At 39.1% G+C, this 22,596-nt stretch overlaps 1 protein-coding gene across 4 annotated transcripts; it reads right to left on the bottom strand.

The window, feature by feature from the left end:
• Positions 1–93: 93 nt before the first annotated feature.
• On the bottom strand, positions 94–22,586 carry NEXN (nexilin F-actin binding protein). 4 transcript variants are annotated; one of them, XM_062003365.1, is made up of 12 exons: positions 22,489–22,586; positions 15,662–15,743; positions 14,135–14,216; positions 13,900–14,048; positions 12,574–12,615; positions 11,235–11,429; positions 10,982–11,155; positions 8,537–8,722; positions 4,150–4,347; positions 2,688–2,909; positions 1,434–1,619; positions 94–1,007 (listed from the first exon to the last, which is right to left on the bottom strand). In XM_062003365.1, exons 2-12 carry the CDS (start codon positions 15,686–15,688, stop codon positions 636–638), a joined length of 1,833 nt encoding a protein of 610 aa, XP_061859349.1. In that variant the 5' UTR covers positions 15,689–15,743; positions 22,489–22,586; the 3' UTR covers positions 94–635. The 4 variants fall into 4 exon arrangements, with proteins under 4 accessions (XP_061859349.1, XP_061859346.1, XP_061859348.1 ...); XM_062003362.1 differs by lacking the exon at positions 22,489–22,586 and adding an exon at positions 21,873–22,037 and having other exon boundaries at positions 15,662–15,739; XM_062003364.1 differs by lacking the exon at positions 22,489–22,586 and adding an exon at positions 21,873–21,958.
• Between the last annotated feature and the right edge of the window lie 10 nt (positions 22,587–22,596).

Here is a 22,596-nt window from a genome sequence, read left to right as displayed (position 1 = left end):
TCTTACTTTTGGATATGTTAGTAAGAGCATTTAGAATTCAAATACAAACCTGTTTTAAAAAGAAAGAACTACGACTCTGAAACAAAACAACAGTCAGAAGTTATGTAATCTTTTATTCTTCAAAAATAGTATATTGAGGTTTTTGAAAATCACCAGTAAGTGTTTCCTTTTGCCAGTTCAGTTCCTTTGGGATAAAGTAAAACAGCTTAAATATTCAGCATTCATGCAAAATTTACCAGTAGATTTACACTACACAAGTTTCCAGATTGTGTGTTTAGCTGTATACTATTACACAACTGTTGGTCTTCAGATTTTCCTTTTCATACATTGATTCCTGCTTTTTAGGCTTTAATAATAATTTTTTATGGAGCAAGGAACCTGGAAACTCACAATTTGAAGGTAATTCTTCTGATGCAGGAATGACAAATCAATGCATACCCTTCTTACTTTAGTTGGCCCCATCAGAGAAAGAGATGATGCAGTAAGAAAGTTTTGAGGGGAAGAAAGATTCCAGCTAAAGTAGAGCATTAGTAGTCATCAGCTAGAAAATAAAAGGGTTAAGAGAAACAGATAGTTAGATTTTCATCATAGGAAAGAGGTAAGAAGAATATGTAAGAATGTAGCGAATGAAGATGCTAACTCTTACTTTCAATGGTGAGAATACAGGTGCTAGCAGATGTGCCTCTGTTGTTGACTGCTTTACACATGTATTCCCCTTCATCTTCTGGGAAAGTTTCTGGCAAGTAAAGGCAATAGGTTTCTCCTCTTTCAATATATTGATAGTCCTCAGAGTCCTGCAACATTTCCCCCTCAAACCACCATGTAACTTCAGGTTTTGGTTCTCCAGTAATTTTAACTGTAAATCTCACTGGCTCGCCATCCACAACTGATGTGTTTTTCAGTGACTTCTTGAACCAGGGGGCTCCAGACTGAGCTTGATCATCATCGTCTTCACATGTAGAACCATTAACAATGCTTCCATCTTCTTCCTCTTCCTCTTCTCTTTTCTGTTAAAAGAAGCCAGTTTAGGATATTTAGAGTGGCAATAGCTGTCTGACCGCCAGTGATGCATTTTGGATGACAAAAAAGGTAACAGGTTTCTGAGAAGCGGCAATGTCACACCTGTTCTCATGAGCAGCTAATAGTGCACTGAATCTGCAGAGGAAATCGGCAGTAAAATGGATTTTTATTGAGGCTGGAATCTTATGGTGAAACACAGGCATGAGTGTAGATTCCATTTTCAGACAATTCAAAGGATCTCTCATACCCTTCAAGAATGTGTGGAAACACTAAAAACAGTTTTCCGTTATTGCAGCAATTCACAGCTGCTGTTCAAACAAGTATAATAATCCTTGTATGCCTCTGGTAGCCATTGCCATCAGTGCTAATCAGGAGCAAAGTTAAAGGACACTGAGATACTTGGTAATTTATACCTTCTGTAACGCCGCATCTATTTCTTTTTGTTCAAACTGCATGCGGAGTAACTTCTGTTCTTCAATTCTCCTCTGCTCCTCCTCTTCCCTGGCTCTTGCCATCTGCTCAAAACGGGCCTTCATGTTTACTTTATGAGTAAATGGAGCCTCACATTTCTTGGCTGGTCTCACATCTACCTCGTCATCCTGAGGGGGGAAGAAATCAAAACAGGACTTGAACTCACTTTTACAGGTGTGTGTGTGTGATAAAACTAGTTTTGTAGAGCAGTAAAGAGGGCAAAGCCACACTGAATCCTGTTTTTTTTCTCAGAGGTTTGCTCATTGTGCAGTTTAAGATCAACTCTCATAATAGCTTATCCCAGGGATAGGCAGAATACTTGCAGATATAATTCCAAAAATCTTAATAAAAATACTACAGATTTATTTTCATATAGAGGTTGAATAGTCTCTTGTGGCAACAGTAAATCCTTAGCATTTTTACTTTTGTGCCATGATGCCAGGATAGTTTCAACACCTAGCACAGGTTGATCTTGCAGACATATAATTAAAATGCCAGTTATTAAATCAAAAGCTCGAAAATAAAAGATAATGAGTGTGGACAGGAACCTCAGAATGAGACTTGGATCAGGCCTCATAATGTGAAGTTTTGAACACTACAACACGATTGTCATGAGAGCTCACACTGCCGTTTTTTGAGTCCCAGTATAGTGTTTTATTGGTTAGATATAACTTCATTTCTTGTTCTTTCTCCTCTGGAAAAAAAACCTGAGAAGTTCCAGTCTGAAGCATAGATAAACAGACATTCTTTTCCACTCTGTCCTGAGAAATGAGTAAAAAGACTTGATTTTCAAATGCTATTGTTTGGGGTTGGTAGGTTGGTTGAATTTTTCTATTTTTATTCAATACAGTGGACAACACAGTTCAGAAGGAGGAACACTTCATGTGACTGATTAATAAACAGATCTGTTCTCAAATAGAGTTTCAAACCCTTAGGCTGGCAGGTTTCAGGTTGATAAAATTCCAAATTGAGGTTTTTTAGCAGAAAAGCGGATTTCTGCTTGAGCAGATGATGGGTAATAACCTGGCATTGCTTCCTTTTGGGATGCTGAGGTGAGACTTCCTCACACATCCAAAAGAGGGAAAGGGAAACAAGGGAGGAAATCAGTTTGGAAATGTAGCAAACTTTGGTGAAAACAACAGCAAAGACACTCCTAGATCATTAGGTGTGCTGGTTACACACAAAATGCAACTCACCTCCTGAAATTTTTCAGCTTCCCTTTCTCTTATTTCTTCATCCATTGCTCTTCTCTTTGCTCGCTCCTCTTCAATCTTCTTCTGTATTTCTTCTTGAGACAATTGTCCTATTTTTTCAAACTTGCTTTTTAAGTTCTTTGCCTGGATAGAACCACTTCTTTTTAGCTTTATCAATTCTTCATATTCTTTGCTGAGCCCAAAAGTTTCACACTCTTCTTCCAGCTGTTCAGAAATTAGAGAATGTTTAAGATGAAAAATTCTCCAGTTATTTTTACTACCTGTTCTCCCCCCAGATAGCTGTAACGTAATACACTTGAACCATTATCATTTTAAATCAGTAGAGAGACCTTTTCCCTCTAATTACCTTTCATTTTCTCTCACTGTTCTCAAGATTAGTGTGTTTGTTTCTATGCCATCTAACCTAGACACAGGTTTTCAAGGATCTTGCTTGACCGTAGCCTTGGTTCAAGGATTGCTGTTGGTAAACCACTTTTCACACCAAGCAATACAAAAAGCTTAGTTATCCTTAGTCGGTAATTTACCCCTGTGACCTACTTGCAGTGTGATATGAATTTTATGGAAAAGAAATGGAAATTCTGGATCCTGTAGTCAAACCACATCTGAAGCTGTATATGGTTGACGTTTTACTCCCTTTTTTATGACCTCTAACTGACAGTTAGGATGTATGTGCATATAAGCTGGATGTCCTTGTCTTTCCCTTCTCCAGCATGTAATACAAAATGTACTTGAAAAGTTCCCAAGCTGGAGCTGTTATTACTCACTCTGGCTTTGCTTAACAAAAATAAACAAACAAATGTAGTAATGTAACATCCAAACAGGGATAATAAAGAATTGACACCCACAGCCAAATCAAATTGAAGTGTGAAGTTCATGAACATGAGGGTTTAGACATTTGGCATGCAAAGGAAATTTTGTGCATGATTTTTAAATCAACTATGACAGTCTTCACGGTCTCCATGATACACTGATTAGAAAGAAGCTGAGGCCACTCTCATTCTTTCCTAATTCATTAACTTAGTATTCCCTTGAGGAAAAACAAGATTCTGCTTTTTCCTACTTTAAGTTTTGTATTTTCATTTGGTAACTAGATATTTCCATTCTCCCAGCATTGTAAATAGTACATAATGATTTCAGTAATACTGTAGAAGGGAAAAAAATACCACAAACTTTAAATTGTGTTTTTACTTCAAGAGTAGCAAGGGATAAAACAATTTTCTTGGTAAATTAGCCATAAAACTCTGTCTGGTGCTATATACAATGCTTTAAAAACATGTTTTTCTATTTTTCTTTTTTTTTACATAGTACTGAAAGTATTGATTTTTTTTTTTCTTTTTAATGAATTTTTCCATTACAGTCTTAAATTTTGATTTAATTTTGGTAATTAACCAATATATTCTGGTTTTATTCAGAACATGCTTAACATGTCCATTGACATACAAACCTCTCCCATTTCTTCTCTCAACTGTTGAAATTCTTGCTTTTCCATTTCCAGCTTTTGTCTGCGCTCTTCTTCTGTGCGTCTCTTCTCTTCTTCCATTTTTTGTCTTAGCAACTCCTCAAAATTAATTTCCAGTTTCCCAGGTATGAGAGATTCTTGAGAAAATGTTTTAAACATCTCTGGCGATTCATCATCCAGTACCTGGTGGAAATTCAGAGCATTAGTGATAACTGTGATTAAATCGCAGCATTGCTCAGACACTTCTAATACAAGTATTTTGCCATAGTCCAGTAAGGAGCTACGTGACAATGTGAGTGTTCCTCTGATATTTCAGGAGGGTTGTTTTTTAGTTTAGCTCTTTATTATTATAATGCTAAACTTTTATAGTAAAGCTGGTGTTTATTAAAATGCAGTCTTTTATTTTGCAAGATGGTGACAGGGATTTCTAAATGCATGTTTGGGGCCTGTCACAGACTGTCATTAGGCAGAGTGCTTGTGTTTAATTGCTCTTAATGGCTGAAGTACAGGTATCTTGTCATCTTTTTGGCCAGGCTGGATGGGGCTTTGAGCAACCTGGTCTAGTGGAAGGTGTCCCTGCCCATGGCAGGAGAGTTAGGACTGAATGATCTTTAAGGTTCCTTCACACCCAAACCATTCAAGATTCCTTGAATTCTGTTCCTGCTCTTCAGCAATATTAGTATTTGTTTCCGAGTTCATTGGTCTGTCCAACAGCAAGGGTTTCCTCTTCTCCCTGCCCTCTCTGTTTAATCAGGCATCAGGGCAGGATTAGGCATTGATGGTCAGGAGCACTTTGCTTGTTCTGTAGACTTAATTCATGAGATGATGGTAGGGCCTAGGAAAGGCCATTTCCTTTACTTCCAAAAGCAGGAAGGGTAAGAGTAAATATTTCATCAGATTGACTGTTAAAGCAAAGCATTACTGAACTACTAAACTGTATGCTACAAAATGGCCAGGTAGCATGACACAAGAAGACTTTCAAATAACTTCTTGAAAAATGTGTAAAAATGTATGTTTGTGTATGTAACAGAGATTGTCCCAACAGGAAGGTTCTGTTAACAAGCCTGAGATGAGGTTAGATACTGATCTAGAACTGTGTGGTGATGTGGCTTTTGGCACCCTAATCAGCACAAGTTTGAAAACTTGTGGCAAACATTGAAGAGCCTGATGTGCCTTAAATTGTAGGCATTCCTAACAGCAGTAATCAGTCAAATACTAGCAAGAATTAAAGGAACAAAACTTTCATTTGAGAAAGTATTTTGGCTAGCTTTACGAAGAAACAGAAACTAAACTTTTAAAATATTCTTTGGCACTCCCTTTTCCTTTCTTGCTACACACTGCCACTGGAACTTACATCTTTTCCTGCTGTTTGTCCATCTTAGTTTATACCAACTGTCTTGACCTACTTTGGCCATATCTTTTTTTATTTGTCAAGACTTTTCAATAGTTTTTTTGGCCTAATCCTGCTCAAATACTGCTATTCACTATAGATGTCCTTCAGACTTTCCCTCTGAGTAAGCTTACAGTTGGACTTCAGCCTCATCATTCCTTCCATTCTTCATTTGTTTTGCATAATATGAGCATATTTGTTGAAATTGTGTTATGGAGAAGTGGAGTCAAAAAACAAAGCTGTAAACTATTTCCTTTAATTAAAAACATGCATAGCCACATAGTTTTCAGAGGCTAACCACAGCTAAATTAGCAAATGTGAAAGTCAGTTGCTTGTGATGCATTAGTCCATACGCTCATCACTTCAAGAAGATATAGAGTCTAAGTGAATAGGAGAAGCATTAATTCAACATTTACTAATGCATGAATGTATAAGCTTCACAAAAACTATGCATATGAGCAAAGGAGGTCTTCAAAGAGCAAATGGAGCTATGAGCAAATGGAGGTCTTCAAGACCCGCCTGGACATATTCCTATGCGACCTGATCTAGGTGAACCTGCTTCTGCAGGGGGTTGGACTAGATGATCTCTAAAGGTCCCTTCCAACCCTACCATTCTATGACTATGATTCTAAACAGCGGCAGCTGCCTACTCCATATTTTACAATCACTAAGAAAGAAAAAGACAGGAAGCCAACTTACTTCTGGCTTAAAAAACACAGGGGGAAAAAAAAATCAGCTGAATTGTGTGTTTTACAAAAGCCTTGTGGTTAGTTCAGTAAATATTTTAGCCATATTTTGTCAAGTGAGACCATTTTTCGGCAGAGTGGGAACATGGTAGTGAGAAACAGTCCTGTAACAGCCATAGTTTGCAGCAGGCAAGAAATTATCAGTGGGCTAATAGTAACTGATAGAAAGTAAAACCTGTATTCATTAATTTTAATACAAGTTCTTGGTGCAGTCTCTAATGGAAAGAGACTAACAGGGATGGAAGACAGATGTTTCGGTCCGAAAGTGGTCACATTGATGGTGGGAAGCAGAGAAGTATAAATGTAGCACAAGTAAATGAACTGAAGAGATCCTTCCAAAAAGAGATGATGTTTGCATTTTCCAGCAAAATGTTACTACTTCTGTGTGTATATACTTTCAAAATGAAATTAGAATGAATAAACATGAAAAAGGTTCCAAAATAGCAACTTCAGTTTACAAAGAAAAATTGAATGTGGGGTTTTATTACTCATCTCTTTCAGAATTAGTACCTTAAAATATTTTACAATCACATTTGCATTGCTGCTACACGGTGTGGCTGTGTAAAATAGGGAAAACACAAGCTTGTTTTTTAAGTAATGAAAAATGTGCTGTTCAAGACACTAATTAAAGCTTTCAAACATATATACTGAAAATTTTCACTGTCTGCAGTTCCAGTCCCATCACAGATTTAATCCCAACCCTGTTTAATCCATGAGGTTTTTCTTGCCTGGACACTTCAACTTGCTCAACTGAGGCAGAAAAAAGGGATTCTCAAGAAATCAGGCAAAAAGCAGAACAATATACCTTTGTTTTGCTTTAGTTAATCATCTGCTAGCTTTTCATGGAAATTGTAATGGCACAAGTCCAATTTTTTGCTTTTTTCACTCTTTAGTGGCTTTATCTTTTATTGTCTCTCTTGGAAGGTATGGATAGACACTATTTTCCAGAATTGCTTACCAATATATTATCAAATATAAACTTCCTTTGTAGTTTCTCAGGTAATCTTTCAGCATCTAGGTCTTTGGCCCAATTTTCAAGCAGAGGGAGCACTGCTAGCAATATCAGTAGTCACAGAGTTTTAATTTGGCTCACAAGCATTGCGTTGAATGACAAAATTTTATTAGGCATACAGTTGGTCTTTCCCAATAAAACCACAGAGAGGAACATGGGAAGACACAGACAGATGATTGGGTTCTTCCACAGTTCTATATGGCATGTCTTGCCCTTCCTTTTGAGATAAACAATACTGAGTTTTAGTTGCTATTTGCATAATTTAATACTATATTTCCTAACATCCACCAGTAATTAACTGCCTTACACCCAAAAGTCTGCTGAAACTTGAAGTTGTTGGGATAAGCATGAGGAACACAGTGAAAAGCCCTACCCTAGTTATTTCTTACAGTTTTGTGGCCACCCTCTGAGATCAGGCATAGAATCATAGAACGGTAGGGGTTGGAAGGGACCTTTAAAGATCATCTAGTCCAACCCCCCTGCAGAAGCAGGTCCACCTAGATCAGGTTGCATAGGAATGTATAGTGTCAATATGTCAGTCCCAGGTCCCTGAAAATTGGTCTTCAATGAAAGGTTAGCTCAAATTTTTGAAGTCATTGCAGACCACAGAAATCTTTGTATTTGTCCAAGTCCCATAGTAAAAATTGTACTAATGATAAATACCACAAGTTACTTGTTCTGTTTCTCTGAACGAGCAATGAAATACAATAAAACCATTGATAAACGAGCTCAGCCTTCTTAATTTTTCCACAGCTGACTAGGAAATTTGTACTTGCAGTGAGCATTTTTCTAGTTTGCCATTAATTAAGCTTTACCTAGTAAGAGCTGATTGGTGAACACCCTATAAAGTAGGGAAGTAAACTTGGAGAAGTAAAAAGAGTTACTCCCAGAAAAACTCAACAAACCATCCTGGTGAAAACATCTGCTTTCCAAGTTTGTTGCATCTAGCACAATAATACCCATTGGACACAGCATTTGGTTTTGACTAAGTTATTTGAAATCCCTTCTGAGCTTGTGAGGAGGGATTGTTCTGTAACGATTTTTGGTAAAAAAACTTGATTACTTTACCCTGCTACCTCCTAGTAAGTAGTGAGGTGAACTAAGCAACAAAGCAGTTGCAGCATGCATTCCTAACTGTATTTAAACCTTTCTTCTAGAGCTGCTTTCCACTTTCTTTGAGACTTAGGTAAAAATTAAGCTATATACTAAAGAGAAATACCATACCATGTTCTTCCTTGCTTCAGCAAATGCTTTTTTCTCCTCTTCTATGCGTCGTCTTGCATCTTCTTCTGCTTTCCTCTTTTCCTCTTCTCTCCTCTGTCTTTCTATCTCCTCAAAACTGAGTCTGAGTTTACCAGGACGGAATTCTTTAACAGAGTTTTCTGATTCTTCATCACTCCCTTCATTTATCTTCAAAGAAAAATGAGAGGAAAACATAGAAAGCACTTAACCCAAACATAAAAATATTTTTTATTGTAAATAAATACTCTATTAATTCCTTTCTGATCTTTTGTAAGTGTTTTTTTCTCCACTTATATCAAGAGTTTGGTTCCTGTAAGAAACGTTTTAGTCTTGGTTTTAGCCAGGAGAGGGAGAAGAGAATGCATTTCAGTATCCTGTATGAAGGATACTGTATAATTTTTACAAAATCTGTTGAGTGTGTAATTCAGGAGAAGTATTAACAATTAAGTACATATTTTCTGGTCTCACGGTTGGATCATTTACTGTAAATCACTCCCTGTTCACTTCCTTTACATTGCTTTCATAGACCTTTAGACCTTTTTGTTTGCATATAAATTGTTATCACCAATGTTTTTACCAGCTTAAAAAATGCTGTAGAGTTTATAGCAAAATAAATCAATTAACTTTTTGCTATGAATCCAGACTGAGATTTTTGTTTCTGTTCCTTTTAGCTATTTAATCATCATTAAAGAAAGGAATTGAAATACTCTGATCTCTTCAGTATTGTCTCCAGTGAACATCTGGCTGCTAAGAGAAGCCTGTGGTTTGCAAACTGCAATCAAGAACAACAGAATGAGCCATCTTCAGAAGACATCTCAGAGTACTTCATTTGTTAATGGAGGAAATGGACTGGGAACTATCAGAGTACTGGTAATCCAGATTTCTGTGTACTGCAAGCAGCCTGGGACTGGTATGTGGCGTAGCCAGTTAAGGGAATTATAGAAACCTTATATTTGGAATTCACAGGGAAAAAAGGAAAAACTGAAGGAAATTAACTGCTGAGCTCTTCTTTAAGAAAGACTTTTTACTTCAAATTTTGATAGCCACTGATATGAGATAAAACTACATGTTAGAAAATTTCATTTGAAGTAGAGAGTTTGTGAATGACTTTATATTACTTGTTTAATGAATGGGAAATGTGAACAAAACTTCAGCTGGAATGGCGAGTGACACCATTAAGTTCTCCCTCATTTTCTTCCTCCTCCACTAGCATTCTCTGCCAACCTCTAATAAAATGCACAAAAGTGCATTATTGACCTAATATCTACGTTATAAGTATGGAAAGGTTAAGGGATTTATTGGAAGTGGGGGAGTGAAGTACAGTTTAGGTATCTGCCTAAGCCTCGAACCCTCTCGACTTGGACCTGTTGGGAATTTCAGCATTTCAGCTTCCTGGTAGTTCTGTGGTTGTCTTGTTTGTTTTTTCAGAGGTTATTAGCTTCTTAAATGTTTTTGAAATACAGTCAATATGATGATCTTGAGCTATCTGTCCAAGAATGTTCATTCAAAATCATATTCAGGTTAAGTTAGGAAATTCCTAGAAATAATTTTTAAAGTTTTCATGGAACATCATTTCTGACTAGTCTTCTTTGGATGGGAACTAACAATGTCATAATGGTCATAATTGTACAGGAAAAAGCTATTTAAACACATAACTTAGAAAATGCTTTTGGAAATGGAGTTGTCTGCAAGGAAGCAGACAACTAAACTGGTGTACCTTAACACTAAGTGCATAATTCCTTTAGTGTAGTCAAAGAACAAACTACAATGAGGTTTGTTTATAGCTGATCAAAAATAAGTCTGCCTGATGATAAAGAATACATATAGAGGAATTTTGGTAAATAATATAAAACAGGAATTGCAAGCTTCCATTTCTGACAATTTGGGGTTTAATTTAGTATTTTCTAGTGCATTATTGTTCATGTCAATACATACAAGAGACATGACTTGTCTTCTTTTTCCCCTTTCTTTGTAACAGGAAAATTGGAATTCATTTATCTGTCATATTTATAAATAAATATGGCACTAAGAAATGGCATTCTGTTACTACAGAGTGTTTTCATCAAAACCTGCTTACTGAAACATCTGAAGCACCAGTTAAGAAAACAGACAACTGATTATCTTATTGAGGACTCAAAATATAAGGTACTACAAAGTGTAGATATAAAACCTGCTAAGATTGCTGGGAAATTTAAAACACAAATTTCCTGGTTTTACTAAAAGAATGTCTAAAGCATTGTGCCAGTGTGGGTACTGAGTTAGAGCTAAGGCAAAATATACATCTGTCAAAATTAGTTTTCAGTCTCTTAATGGCTTGAAATGTAGCTGAGGAATAAGAAAAAAGAAAGAGGAATCAGGTATAGGAAAGAATGTAAAAGCATATCTTATGTGAAAACTCTGTAACAGCAGAAGAAAACATGTATTTACCATTCTCTGTCTAGCTTCTTCGAAGGCACGTTTCTCTTCTTCCAAACGCTGCCTTGCTTCTTCCTCTGCTTGCCGCCTTTGATTTTCCTGTCTTTGTTTTTCAAGTTCTTCAAATGTTACTTTCAGCTTACCAGGAGACAGAGACTCTAGTGTTTCAGTGTCTTCATTTTCACCCTGTGTAAGAACAATTAAATAGTTACATCTTTAAATAATAGATGGTTATTTCTTAAGTATTTTAAGATGAGTGGTTTACCGTGACAGATGAAAAGCACTTGGTTTCCTTAGGGAACTGGTTTTGTTTCTCGTATTTTAGCTTCATTTCTCCATCCTGTCTATCTCTTTGTTCTGCTCTTTCCTTTCCCATGTTCTCAAAGTTTATTTTCATCTTCCCAGGTGTTTTGGTGGGTTTGACAGGCACTACTGTAACTAGCAGTGAATCATCCCCTTCCTGTCCAAAAAGATATTTATTTTATTTTCATAAAGACTGACTTCTATACAGACTCATTTCTTAATGAAACTGTTACTGTTACCTATGTGCACCAAATCCTCCAAAATAATTACTTGCATTGAGCATTAACCACAAGAATAAAGCCATCTGTCTGTGGCAGTCACTACTTTTCTCATAAACTCTGAAGAGCATCAAGACTAAGTTACATTTGAATAATAACTGCTGGCAAAATCCAGCATTTCTTTACATATTTTCATATTCTCATTAACTGTTAATTGTACATATTCAAGGCATGAAGAACAGGTGAAATTTTCAATACACAGATATTGTAGACACACTCTACTCCCAGTCTTACTTTTACTGTGTGAAGGGTATACTGCATTTGGAATAAGCCAGTAGTTCTAAATAGCACTACAGAATTTTTCAGACAGATTAATTATTTGGGAGAATGTTGCTGCTTCAAACCTATTTTCACAACTTACTTCACAACATACATTTTACCCAGGTTCTTTCACAAAAGACCTTGATTAAAAGGGATATTGTCAAATAACCTGAAGCTAATGTTTTGGTGGAGGGTTGTCTTTTTCTTTACAAAACTGTGGTAGGAATGTGATTTTCTTGTGCTAGTGAACATGCTAGTGAAAGGCAAATAGGACCTTTGGACCGAGCTTTTTGAAATGAAACATTTATTATTTTAAGCAAGACTTTAAATCCAAACTGATATGGTAAATTAACCAATTAAAAGAAATAACTAAGGTATTCAAACATCTGTATGTTGACAGAATCCCTTTTAATTTCAAGTTTAAGGCAAAGAGCTTTCAGATGATACTTTCCAAAGCCAGAGGACTTAAAGTATCATTGGCAGTATACCTCAACTCATTCTGGTAGTTTTGACTATTTACATTTTAGATGTTTTTAACTAACCACAAAGCATTCACAGTGCAGACACTATTTCAAACTGACATAAATTGACTTCAAGTACAGACATTCAGTACTGTGTACTTTAAAAATTTGTTAGCTCCTTGGTTGAATTTTAATTAGGTGTTTGTGTGCCATGTTCAAAGTTTTCCCAGCCCAAACTACAGGAATAAAACAAAGTGAATAAAAATGTAGGTGAACATTTCTTTAAAAAAAATCTGATTACCTCAGCTGCTGATTCAGTTCCCGTATTGTTAAAGTCATCAATCTATTAAATGAGAATTTCATATGATTACATTACTTTGGCTCTTTGCCTTAGATTTGCAAACATAGAACTGGAAATTCATTTTGTGTGAGTGATAGGTATCATGTAAATTCACAGAGATTATCGTGCTTGAACCTTGCTGGAATACTTCAGATGACAGGTTAGTTTGTTGAGGAAGAAGGAACATGACATAAAACATCATACAGAAAGTATGCTAAAGCATTCTTAACATTTCAGTGATGAACAGAGAAGAGTACTTTAGATGTCCATTCTTCATTGAAGCAATCCAGAATTGTGTAAAAAGAAACACAAAAGAGCTAAAGCAAGCTCATTGATTCAACTGACAGCGTCTTTCCCTCAACTCCTGCAAAAAGCCTATTCAAACTTACATACTTTCTAAATTTCTACATCATACATACTTCTACCTTTCAGAGTAGATAAATACATACTAGATACACTTCCAGTTAAAAGTGTAGTTTTAACAATATTCAAAGCCTTATTAGGAAACACTATCCAATAGTATTGTTGAATAACGACTCCTCCTTTAGCACTGGTTTTCTTCTCTTGCAACAAACCCAAACCTCAGTGAAGTACTACTACCTTTGATTATGGTTCTAGTCTGTCATTTAGATGTTCACTCTCACTGCAGAATTTACAGTACTGAAAAAAATTACAAAAGGAATTAAAAATTCTATCCCAATGTCTATAAAAAAGTCTACAAAAGACTAAATTTGCTTTATTGGCATGACCAAAAGTTGGAGTCTGTTGAGAGTCACAAACTGGTAAAGAAATAAAACATAATCTGGATCTTCATGATTTGTGATTTCCAATGCATTACTATCTTCTTGTTTTGCCTACCAATGGCATTTGCATATTTCTTACTTGCCATACTTCAACTGTCACTGAACTGTGTTCACTAATAATGTATAAACAAAAATTGTCTACAGTCAGGGTTGGTAAAAGACAAGAAACGCTTTCAAATTAGTTTAGAAAATTCTATAAACTCTTGTATGCATATGACACCAACATTTCTGCCTGATTCACAGTCCTACCAGGCTTATGTCTGCCTGGTGTCATCTGTAACTCAAGTTTAGTGCTTAAAAAAAAAATGTTACTGTACAGAAGACGAGGATTCTTTTGAGCATTATTCCCCACTTTCACTCCACTGAGCGTAAATCGCTACTATCAGAAATCTTAAGATTGAATCTTAACGATCAATACAAAACTTCTTTTCTCATGTTGATAGTTTACAATTATATCCTGACTACTGTGATCAGATTAATGTACCTCCTGTGCTTTCTTTGCCAGTTCTCTTTGAATTTTTCTTTTCTCAATCATATCTTGTTCAAGTCTGCGCTTTCTTTCTTCTTCTGTTCGCTTTCTTTCTTCTTCTTGCCTTTGCTTCTCCATTTCTGCAAACTTGCCTTTAACGGTTCCTGTCAACATGAAATACACAGTTCATTAGTTACAGCTAATGCTTATCTAGTGAATTTTGTGGTCATTAAAATCGGGCTTCTCTTACCTATTAGCTTTGGAACATAACCTTTTTCTATTTTAGATAATTTGGTGTCATCATCTTCATCAGATCCAAGCAGTTCCTTCATCTAGTTGATGAAACACAAAGTAAACTGTCTTTATACCTTAAATATTGTCTTAAAATAATGTGAAAAGATTTTCACAAATACACTGAATATTAAAACGACACAAAATATTTGCAAAGAAAATAACCTCCTGCTTTCTCCTGTTCCATTCTCTCTCTCTAACATATTGTTCTTTTCTTCTTTGCTTTTCATCTCTAGATCTCCTTTGATTTCTTTCTTCCCTTGCTTTCTGCATAGCTTCAAATTTATCCTTTACATCACCCTTGTGAAGCTTGGGTACATAGGATTTTTGGACGGGTTTAGATGAAGAAAGCAGAATCTTGGTGAAGATATAGAAGAAATGAAGAAAAAGAAAGTTGAAACAGATGGACAGAAATATAGATTGGATTAGAAAGAATGTAAGAACATAAAACAGAAGTGCATTTGGGATTATGAACTTTCTGCCACTGGCCATCATCAATTAAGCATCATTGTATTTGCTCATAAATAGTAATAAATACTAAAATATCCAAAACAACATTTAGCATGGTCTTAAGCAGGCTATAAACAATTGTAATGAATAGCTACATAACTATATGAACTATGTAAATGTATATTTTCAATTACTGTGGCTTTAAAAATTAGATACAGATTTATCAATCTTTCAATCATAAGCAGCCCCCAAAGAGCCGCTCTACCCCTAGCAGTTAAAATAGGTATAAAGACATAGACATTTAATACACTGCAACACTCCAACAGCTATATATGGTTTTTGAAAAACTAATGTCATTTGTTTGTTTAAAACTTCCAATACAGTGTCTGCTTACTTTTGGAATATTTAAAGAAACTCATAAGTCCAGTGATTTTATGTTATAAAGTACCAAGATGACTGCACTTGCCGGACTCTGATATTGATACAGCTAATAGACACTTCTTCTTTGCCAGTCTTATTCCCTGTGTGTCCAAAAGGTAAGAGAAGTTCCCACTTCTCAGAACTACTGTGAAGTTTTCTCTCTTTTTACTACAATGACTACAGGAATGCTCACAATACAATAATGCTGAGAAAACTGGATGAAAGCATTCCACGTTTCATATTTTCCACCTAAACCAATAGTTGCTGCTGCTCAGCAACTCTACATAGAAGAGGCAATATTTGAAGTAGCCTAATATTTTATAATTAAATGTGAACGTTGCCCCAGTTTCCTCCCAACATTTAAAATTCTTCATATTCTCACTTTATTTTGCCTTCCCCCTTCATGATATTTTTAATAACAGTAAGAACATATTTCATAGATTCCATCAAATCAGAGTTTCCTGAAGCTACTTTCAAGTGCCCTTCCATTGTCTTAAAATAACAGCAACATCATCAGACTTCCAATATACTTGTCTGTCTGTTACAATTACTCTTTCTGCAAGCATCAGTTGTAAATTACTACATTACTTTGATTACTTCAAAAAATGGTACATACCTCAGTTTTCTGTGCAATGTCATTCATGGCTACCGTATTGTGTTCTGCACCTGGTGTGTTTAAGATTGCTTTCAGTTTCTACCTGAAAGAAACAGTTGTAGTTATATTCCTTTCTTTTCCTTTTAAATGATGCTTTAACTATCATCCTGTAAATAAGTTTGCATGGGCTGAAAGCAATGTATCACCATTTCATTTGGTCCTCTTGAGGCTTTTGAAGATATGAATAGGTTCTAAGTATGCAACAGTAATTAAAAGAACAAGCTTATGATTCACTATTCATGCTCATAACTCCTATGTAGTCCTGGATACTGGTTTTTAATTTCCATTAAAAAATACAAAAACTAAATAACCTGGAGCCAAGCTCTGGCTGCTCTGGCTGCCCTGGCTGGTGTGTTGCGAAAGTGATTTTCTCAATACTGCATGCTAGCAGAAAGGAATGTGCTCTGTACCTTGGCTGCTCCACTTCAGTCCGAGCTTGGGCTGCATGAAGTCTGCAGCGTGCTCAGGCTGAAACCCCACAGCCTCCTGGAGATGCTGCTTCACCTTTATAGTCTAAACAGGAGGGGAGGTGGCTCGGTGGCTGGGAGTCCTACCTGCCTTCTCCCTTTTTTTTTTTTTTTGTTTGTATGGGGATTTTTGGAGGGAGTGGTTCTTTTTTTATATCCATGTCTTTATCAGAGCTTGTAGGAGCAGAAAAATAATGTGACTCCAGTGCTATTGCTGTCTGTAGTGTACTGATGCCCTGAGTCCCAGGCACGCCTGAAAACTCAGTGTGCCAGCAAACAAATCCAAAGCCTCAAAGTAAAAAGGCTAGCAAAGTAACTTACTATTGGAAGGGAAGAACTTAGAGGAACTGAAGCCAGGGTATTTCATGACATGGAAAGTTAAGTTCTTAGTAGTTCCTAGCCATTAAGTTCTCTAATTCTTTATTGCAAACAAATTATAAACATGGTAATTTTTATGTTGTGTTAAAAATAGTTAAGAGTTGTTTTCGTGTAAGCTCTTAAAGATACGCTAGCAAAGCTTACTGGTGCTGCTGTAGCTACACAGACTGCGTGAAGTTCAGAGATGTCTTGGGATGTTTTTCCAAATGAAGGCGGAAACAAGAGCATCCCTGCCCTGATTTACAAGTTCCAAGCTCCAAATTCATCTTCAACAGAGATGTTCATGAGAACACTTAGGTGTTCATTTTCAACAAATGAATATGGAAAGTCATTTCTCCTCCATATGGGAGTTAACAAATATCTCATTTGTAGACTGATTTATAGGAACACAAGGCATTTCAGTTTGTCACTTGTGAGCACATGAACATGAAATGGCTGAATGCTAGTTCCTGTTCAAATGAGCAATATTAGCAGATCAACAAGAGCATGTTCAAATTCCGTTTGTCTAGAAAGGCAGATAACTTCCTTTGCAATCTGGTGGTCTCCAAGTCCCTATAATGTGCATTTGTATACAGTGCAGGTAGGTTTCCACATCTTTGTAAGCTTTAGCTCATTTCATGCATGGAATCAGTATGTATTGTGATCAGGATAACCTCAAGTGGAGGCTACTGCTAACCTTCACCACAGCAACTACAGCCTATCTATATGGCTTCATCTTAAAGTCATTTAAAAACTATTGCTTATTATGTGCAATTAATTATAGGAAGACTATGTCTACGAGTTTGAGAATACAATTTGGATTTTGAGTTAAACTTTTGTCTTGAACCTTTCTGATAGTTCCAGTTACCTGAACCCCTTGTAAGGGTCACTAAGATTCCCAACACTGGTGAGCCTAACCCTCAAATAACAAATCTGGAAGTTTCTTTAAAAGTGCAAGTGTTGGAAGACATCTTCTTTGCAAATTCCTGCTGTCTGAACTTCCAAAAATGTGCCAGTCCTACAGGTTGAGAGCGTTCAAGATGGCAGATACATTGCTGCCATTTGGAATACAGCCATATCTGCTATTACTTTCGGCTACTTTCCAGTTCTTTGGCATCACTAACTCTTAATATGCTTGAAGGTTAGCCAGCTGGCTCCAAGACATTTTGCATCTGCAAGTCATCCTATCTCCACCTTTGATGCTAAAAGATACGAGTATAAAGCAGCAGGGCACTACCAAATATGATACCCCTCATGTTCGCACTTTCATCCCTGTTTGTGGCTGTTAGGCCTTGAGCAGGAACAGCAGCAGGACTCTGCCTCAGGGCCCCTCAGGGCAGATGAGTAATTGCCAGTAGAGACAGTCCAAAAAAAAGCAGCACTCCTTGAAGTTCTGGCTTGAGTCTGAGGCACTGACCATGGGAACACCAGTGGACTGAAGCTCCTTTGCATCTACCTTATCACTGGGAGAGGATCCACACATCCAATGTATTGTTGCTGAGAAAAACCCAAGTGGCTAAGTCAAGATGCCCTGACACCTAAAATCATGGAAGAACACTGCCCTCATCATCGCCCAACAGCTTTGCACAAAATACGTGGTAATAAATTTTCCAACCCACGAAACCTTGACCTACTAATTCCCTTCTGAGATGAACTAGTTATATTTTTAAGTTGTCTGTATATCTATGTTGTTGTTTGGTAGTAAGAATTTTCTCACAGAGTTCATCTAATACAAGTAATGCTTATTCTTTGAGGCAACAAGACACTTATTTCAGAGGAAACTTGTTCTCCTATTATAAAGCTGTCCAATCTTAAGATTCAGCCTCATCTTTTCTTTTGTTTCCTGAGATCAACATATCTCAGCTCCTCGTTGAACCTTCCAACTCAGAAAAGTCATAGATTATAATGTTGGTCATAACCATGGTCAAAAAGTCAATTCAACTTGTCATTAGGCTTTTCTTTGCCTATCCACTCTCATCACTTTAGCAATTACCTGACACCAGTCCAAGATATTTTTGTTCTCTCCACATTTTACCTTTCCTATGAATAAATGAAATATCTTACTAAAAGTCAGTCAGGTGTTATAATGTTTATACTGAAAGTACTAGACTGCAGTGCCCCTGTCACAGGAGGTCTATGCTGAGAAGAAGAGAAAATTAACCTCCATCCTTTGATCAATGCTCCTACCTCTGGAATCGAATTGAATGGAAGAGAAAATGCTGTTATTAGAATGACCTGTCTGTAATGCAGAAAGTGATCTCTAAGAAATTTCAAGTAAAAATTTAATACAAACCAAATATGCAAAGAGAACTAGGCAACTGATTACAAATACTCTGGAAAAAAAGTCTACTTTCAAGCATCAGTTAGTTTGCTGTAAATGGGTGAGCTATAACCTTCAATACGTCTTGGCTGATTATGATCATAATAACAAACTTTTCACACAGACTCCCTTAAAATCTTACTTTAGGCAAAATAATCAAAGTGAACAAAGAAAACTGTTAACAGAAGGTTTGATGGCTCACAAGTCCCAAAATCCATCTCTTCACATTTCATTAATTTTCATTTCTGAAAGGAGATCAGAGTCCCCAGTTGATCAAAGAAAGTTGTGTAGCTTTAACTAGATGAAAAACCTCACATAAATAATAGAATTTCCCTTCATTAGAAAACACAGAAGTTCTTGATACTCAGTGGTGTAATTACCATCCTCACATGAGATGATACAGACAAATACCAGCAATTTCTTGAATTGAATACTGCTCTTTACAATAGAAGTATGAAGACAGTACTTTTAAAAACGTCCAGTTCCTCTGTGATTTCTCCTTTCGGGAGGCCTCCCTGCTGTCCTGCAGCTACTGTGAGCTATAAATAAGCCCTTCACGGCACAGTCTAAGTTACATTTACCATCTGTCTCCTCTTTGTGATCTACTTGCAGGCAAGACTTTATTACATAAGAAAACCATATTGTGGGAGTTGAAAACTCACTACTTGTGGCCAAAGCACTAGGGAGCAGAACACTCAGTCCACAGTGTTACAATGTGCAATGAAATATTAAATGGCACTGGAAGGAAAGAAAGTGGTGTTCATCATTCATGTCCTTACACTTGCTGAAATGACACTACCAGTTGTACTAAATTACAGACACCAAAGGAAACACTAAAATTATCGTGCATAGGGGAAGATCCTCACCTGGCATAAGCCACCGGCTCCAGCAAAGCACATGAGTTACAGCAATTAACAACAGCTGTCTAAACTTCACTTCTGTAAAATGCAAAACTACTTCTACTCACTTTCATTTCCTTTGTTAAGTCTTTCTGATGAAAGACCAGAATGCTTACCAACAATTAACACAGATAATCCAATTTCGTAGACAACTTTTTCTTCAATTTTTGAATGTACTGAGAGGCTCATACATTTAGCTGCTGTGTTAAAAAATAACATCACCCTTCTCTGTGGAAAAGTTTTGTTTGTTAATTTCTTACATTTTTCAAGTACTATTATAAGGTACGTAGGCTCCAGAACAGCAGGGGCCGAGAGACTGCTCTGTTATGGGGGAAGCTAAGATCTGGCTCATGATTTCATGTTCTGAGGTATCTGCTGATCCTAATCGTGCGAGCCAGTAAACTGTGAACCGAGGTCACCAAGAGAAAAATCGGTACATTTTCCACCATTCTATAGTTCCTGCATCCTGTGCTGTGTCACAGCAGCTGAAGAGAACGAGCATGACTTGAGCTGAACTCTTGGTGACTTTACTGATAGGACTTGAGCTCAGGGTACTGAAATGTGGGATAAATTACTGGACATGATACACTACTGCAACTTATTTCTTCCCTTCTCCAACAACAGGACACAGCCTATCTGCCTATCTCTGAAATCCTCATGGTCAACTCAGACCAGCAGTGGTCCACGTCTCTAGAGCTTTCTGGAGGTAAGCTGCTGCCTCCACTTGACCAGCCTTACCCTGATGATAGTGCTGATTCCCATAAAAAACAGATCGTGTTTAATACCTGCATCTGAGTGGGTACAGCTGCCTTCAGTGCACAGCAAAGGGTCACTCTTATTGTTCCTTACCTGCTCTTCTAACAGTTAACCTTCACCTCCATTTTCCCACAGCTAGCTTCCAGAGGGCTTGCCATAGCACTGCTCAGTTTCAAAGCTGAGTATCCAACTATGGTAAATGACAGATAATCTGACTTCTTTCACCAAGGAAACTACTCATTAAAAATATCCCAAATGCAGTTAATTTATTTCTTAGGCATGTCTTAAACCATCTACCTAGTACTTGTGTTTCACCAGGCTGTGCTTTCTACAGAAACTAGACATGCTCTCCCATTTCTGTATGTTCCTTAATACACTTGGCTTTCTTCTAAGACTAATTATTATTTTAGAATCTCGTTTCATTGGACTTTTTTCTAACAGATTATGGTCTCTTAGGGCCTGAGCTCTAAGGTTAAGCACACTGTTTTCTAGCACGCAGCTACTTGCTGAGTAATTTTCAAAAAACACCCTTACATTTCATTGCACGTGCTTTTTTTTCACGGGTGTTTCTTGTGTTAGCTCTTCTTTACCTAAAAAAAAACCCCTTGATAACAAATCATTTGTAAGCTGTCGGGGAAGCCCTGTACTTTCTTCCCAGGCGTGCTGTCTTACAATGATCACTTTAGTATGAAGCAGAACCTCTAAACATACTCGGTACGCCCTGGCTGCTTGCTGAAGCCCATACCGACAAAAATGAACTCCTCTTCATGCAGAAACGTGCGGTTCACGAACACAAGGGGTTTTACAATAACTTTTATTAAGCGCACGTCGGCGGGAGGCAGCCTTGCAGGGGAGAGACCACACACACGTTCCCGCAGACGACGCGCGTTACGCCGCACGAAAGCCGCCTGCTGCCGCGCTGGCTCCGAGCGTGCCCCGGACCGCCTTTTGCGGGGCAAATCGGAAGCGCAAACTCCGGCAGCATTCCCCGGGGCTACCCACAGTACTTTCATTTAAACTGAGCTACGAGCCGCAGCCGCGGCCAGCCGCCCCAGCCGAGGGCCCTTGGCAGCGGCCGCGGTGCGAAGGAGGCTGCGTCTCCCGACAGACCTTCGGGCTGCCGCTCGGCCCCGCCGGGCTCGCGGGGAACCGGCCGCAGGGGCTAGGAGGGGTGACAGGCGGAACCGGACCAAAGGGCCTGACCAAGGGGCGCCGGGCGCTGGGGTGGTGGGGGAGTGGGGGTGGGTAGCGGGTTGGGCAGCCAGCCCGGGCCCCGCCGCACGACAAGGGAGAGAGGGGCGGCAGAGGGAGCCGAGCGCGGGCCGGGCGGTGCGGACGAGCCCGTCCCAGCCGTCTCTCCCGGCCGCTCTTACCTGTGCGCGCTGCCCAGCCGCTGCGGTCGGCGCGGTGCCGGCGGCTGCGGATCGTCCCTGGCTGCGGCCGCCGCTCCCCCCGCCGCTGCAAGTTTCCATAAAAGTCGCGACGCGCGGCCGGCGCCCGCATTCCACGCGAGCCCCACGCCGCCGCAGCTGTCCCGGCCCGGCCCGGCGCGCCTCGGCCCCGGCCCCGGCCCCGCGGCGCGCCTCGGCTCGGCACGCCGTGCCATGCCCGGCCCCTCGCTGCGGCGGGGGGCGCAGCCCGGCCGCCCCGCCAGACCCCCCTCACTTCGCCCCCCGCCGCGGACAGCAGCCCGCGCCAACAGCCTTATTTTGGGCTGGAAGCACCATGGAGCTATAAATAACCGGGGGAGGGAGGCTGCCCGTCGGCTCGCGCGTTCCTGGCCGAGCCGTCCCCGCCACAGGGCAGCGGGCGAGCTGCGGGAGCGGACGGGAACGGGGACCCGCAACCTCCGCAGACCTCCCGTGACTGAGCTGCGCGCGGCTGAGGCGACGGCCCCGCGCCTGTGTCACGGCCCCGTCCCCGCAGCGCCCGGCCTCGGGCACCGGCCGTGCTCGCCACCCCGGAGGCTAACGATCGCCACGTACTTACAAGCAGCGCAGCCCCCGCGACCGCCGCTCTCACGTCCTGGCCCCAAAGCGGAGCTGCCCGAAGCGCGGCCACGCAGAGAGCGAACCGCCGCCACCCGCGCCCCGCCAG

This window comes from Colius striatus, chromosome 10, assembly GCF_028858725.1.
Source record: "Colius striatus isolate bColStr4 chromosome 10, bColStr4.1.hap1, whole genome shotgun sequence".
NCBI lineage: Eukaryota > Metazoa > Chordata > Aves > Coliiformes > Coliidae > Colius > Colius striatus.
Note: the sequence above shows the minus strand (reverse complement) of the source record. Positions and strands in the feature narration are given on the sequence as shown.

What these genes read in the sequence shown, in the direction of transcription:
- NEXN (XM_062003362.1), bottom strand. Translation starts at nt 21,971, where the DNA reads ATGGAAACTTGCAGCGGCGGGGGGAGCGGCGGCCGCAGCCAGGGACGA. An exon ending in AAGAAGCTAGACAGAGAATG is followed by an intron (nt 8,723 to 10,981) that starts GTAAATACATGT and finishes TTTTCTTTGAAG; the next exon opens with ATAAATGAAGGGAGTGATGA. An exon ending in TGAGAGAAGAAATGGGAGAG is followed by an intron (nt 2,910 to 4,149) that starts GTTTGTATGTCA and finishes ATTTCTGAACAG; the next exon opens with CTGGAAGAAGAGTGTGAAAC.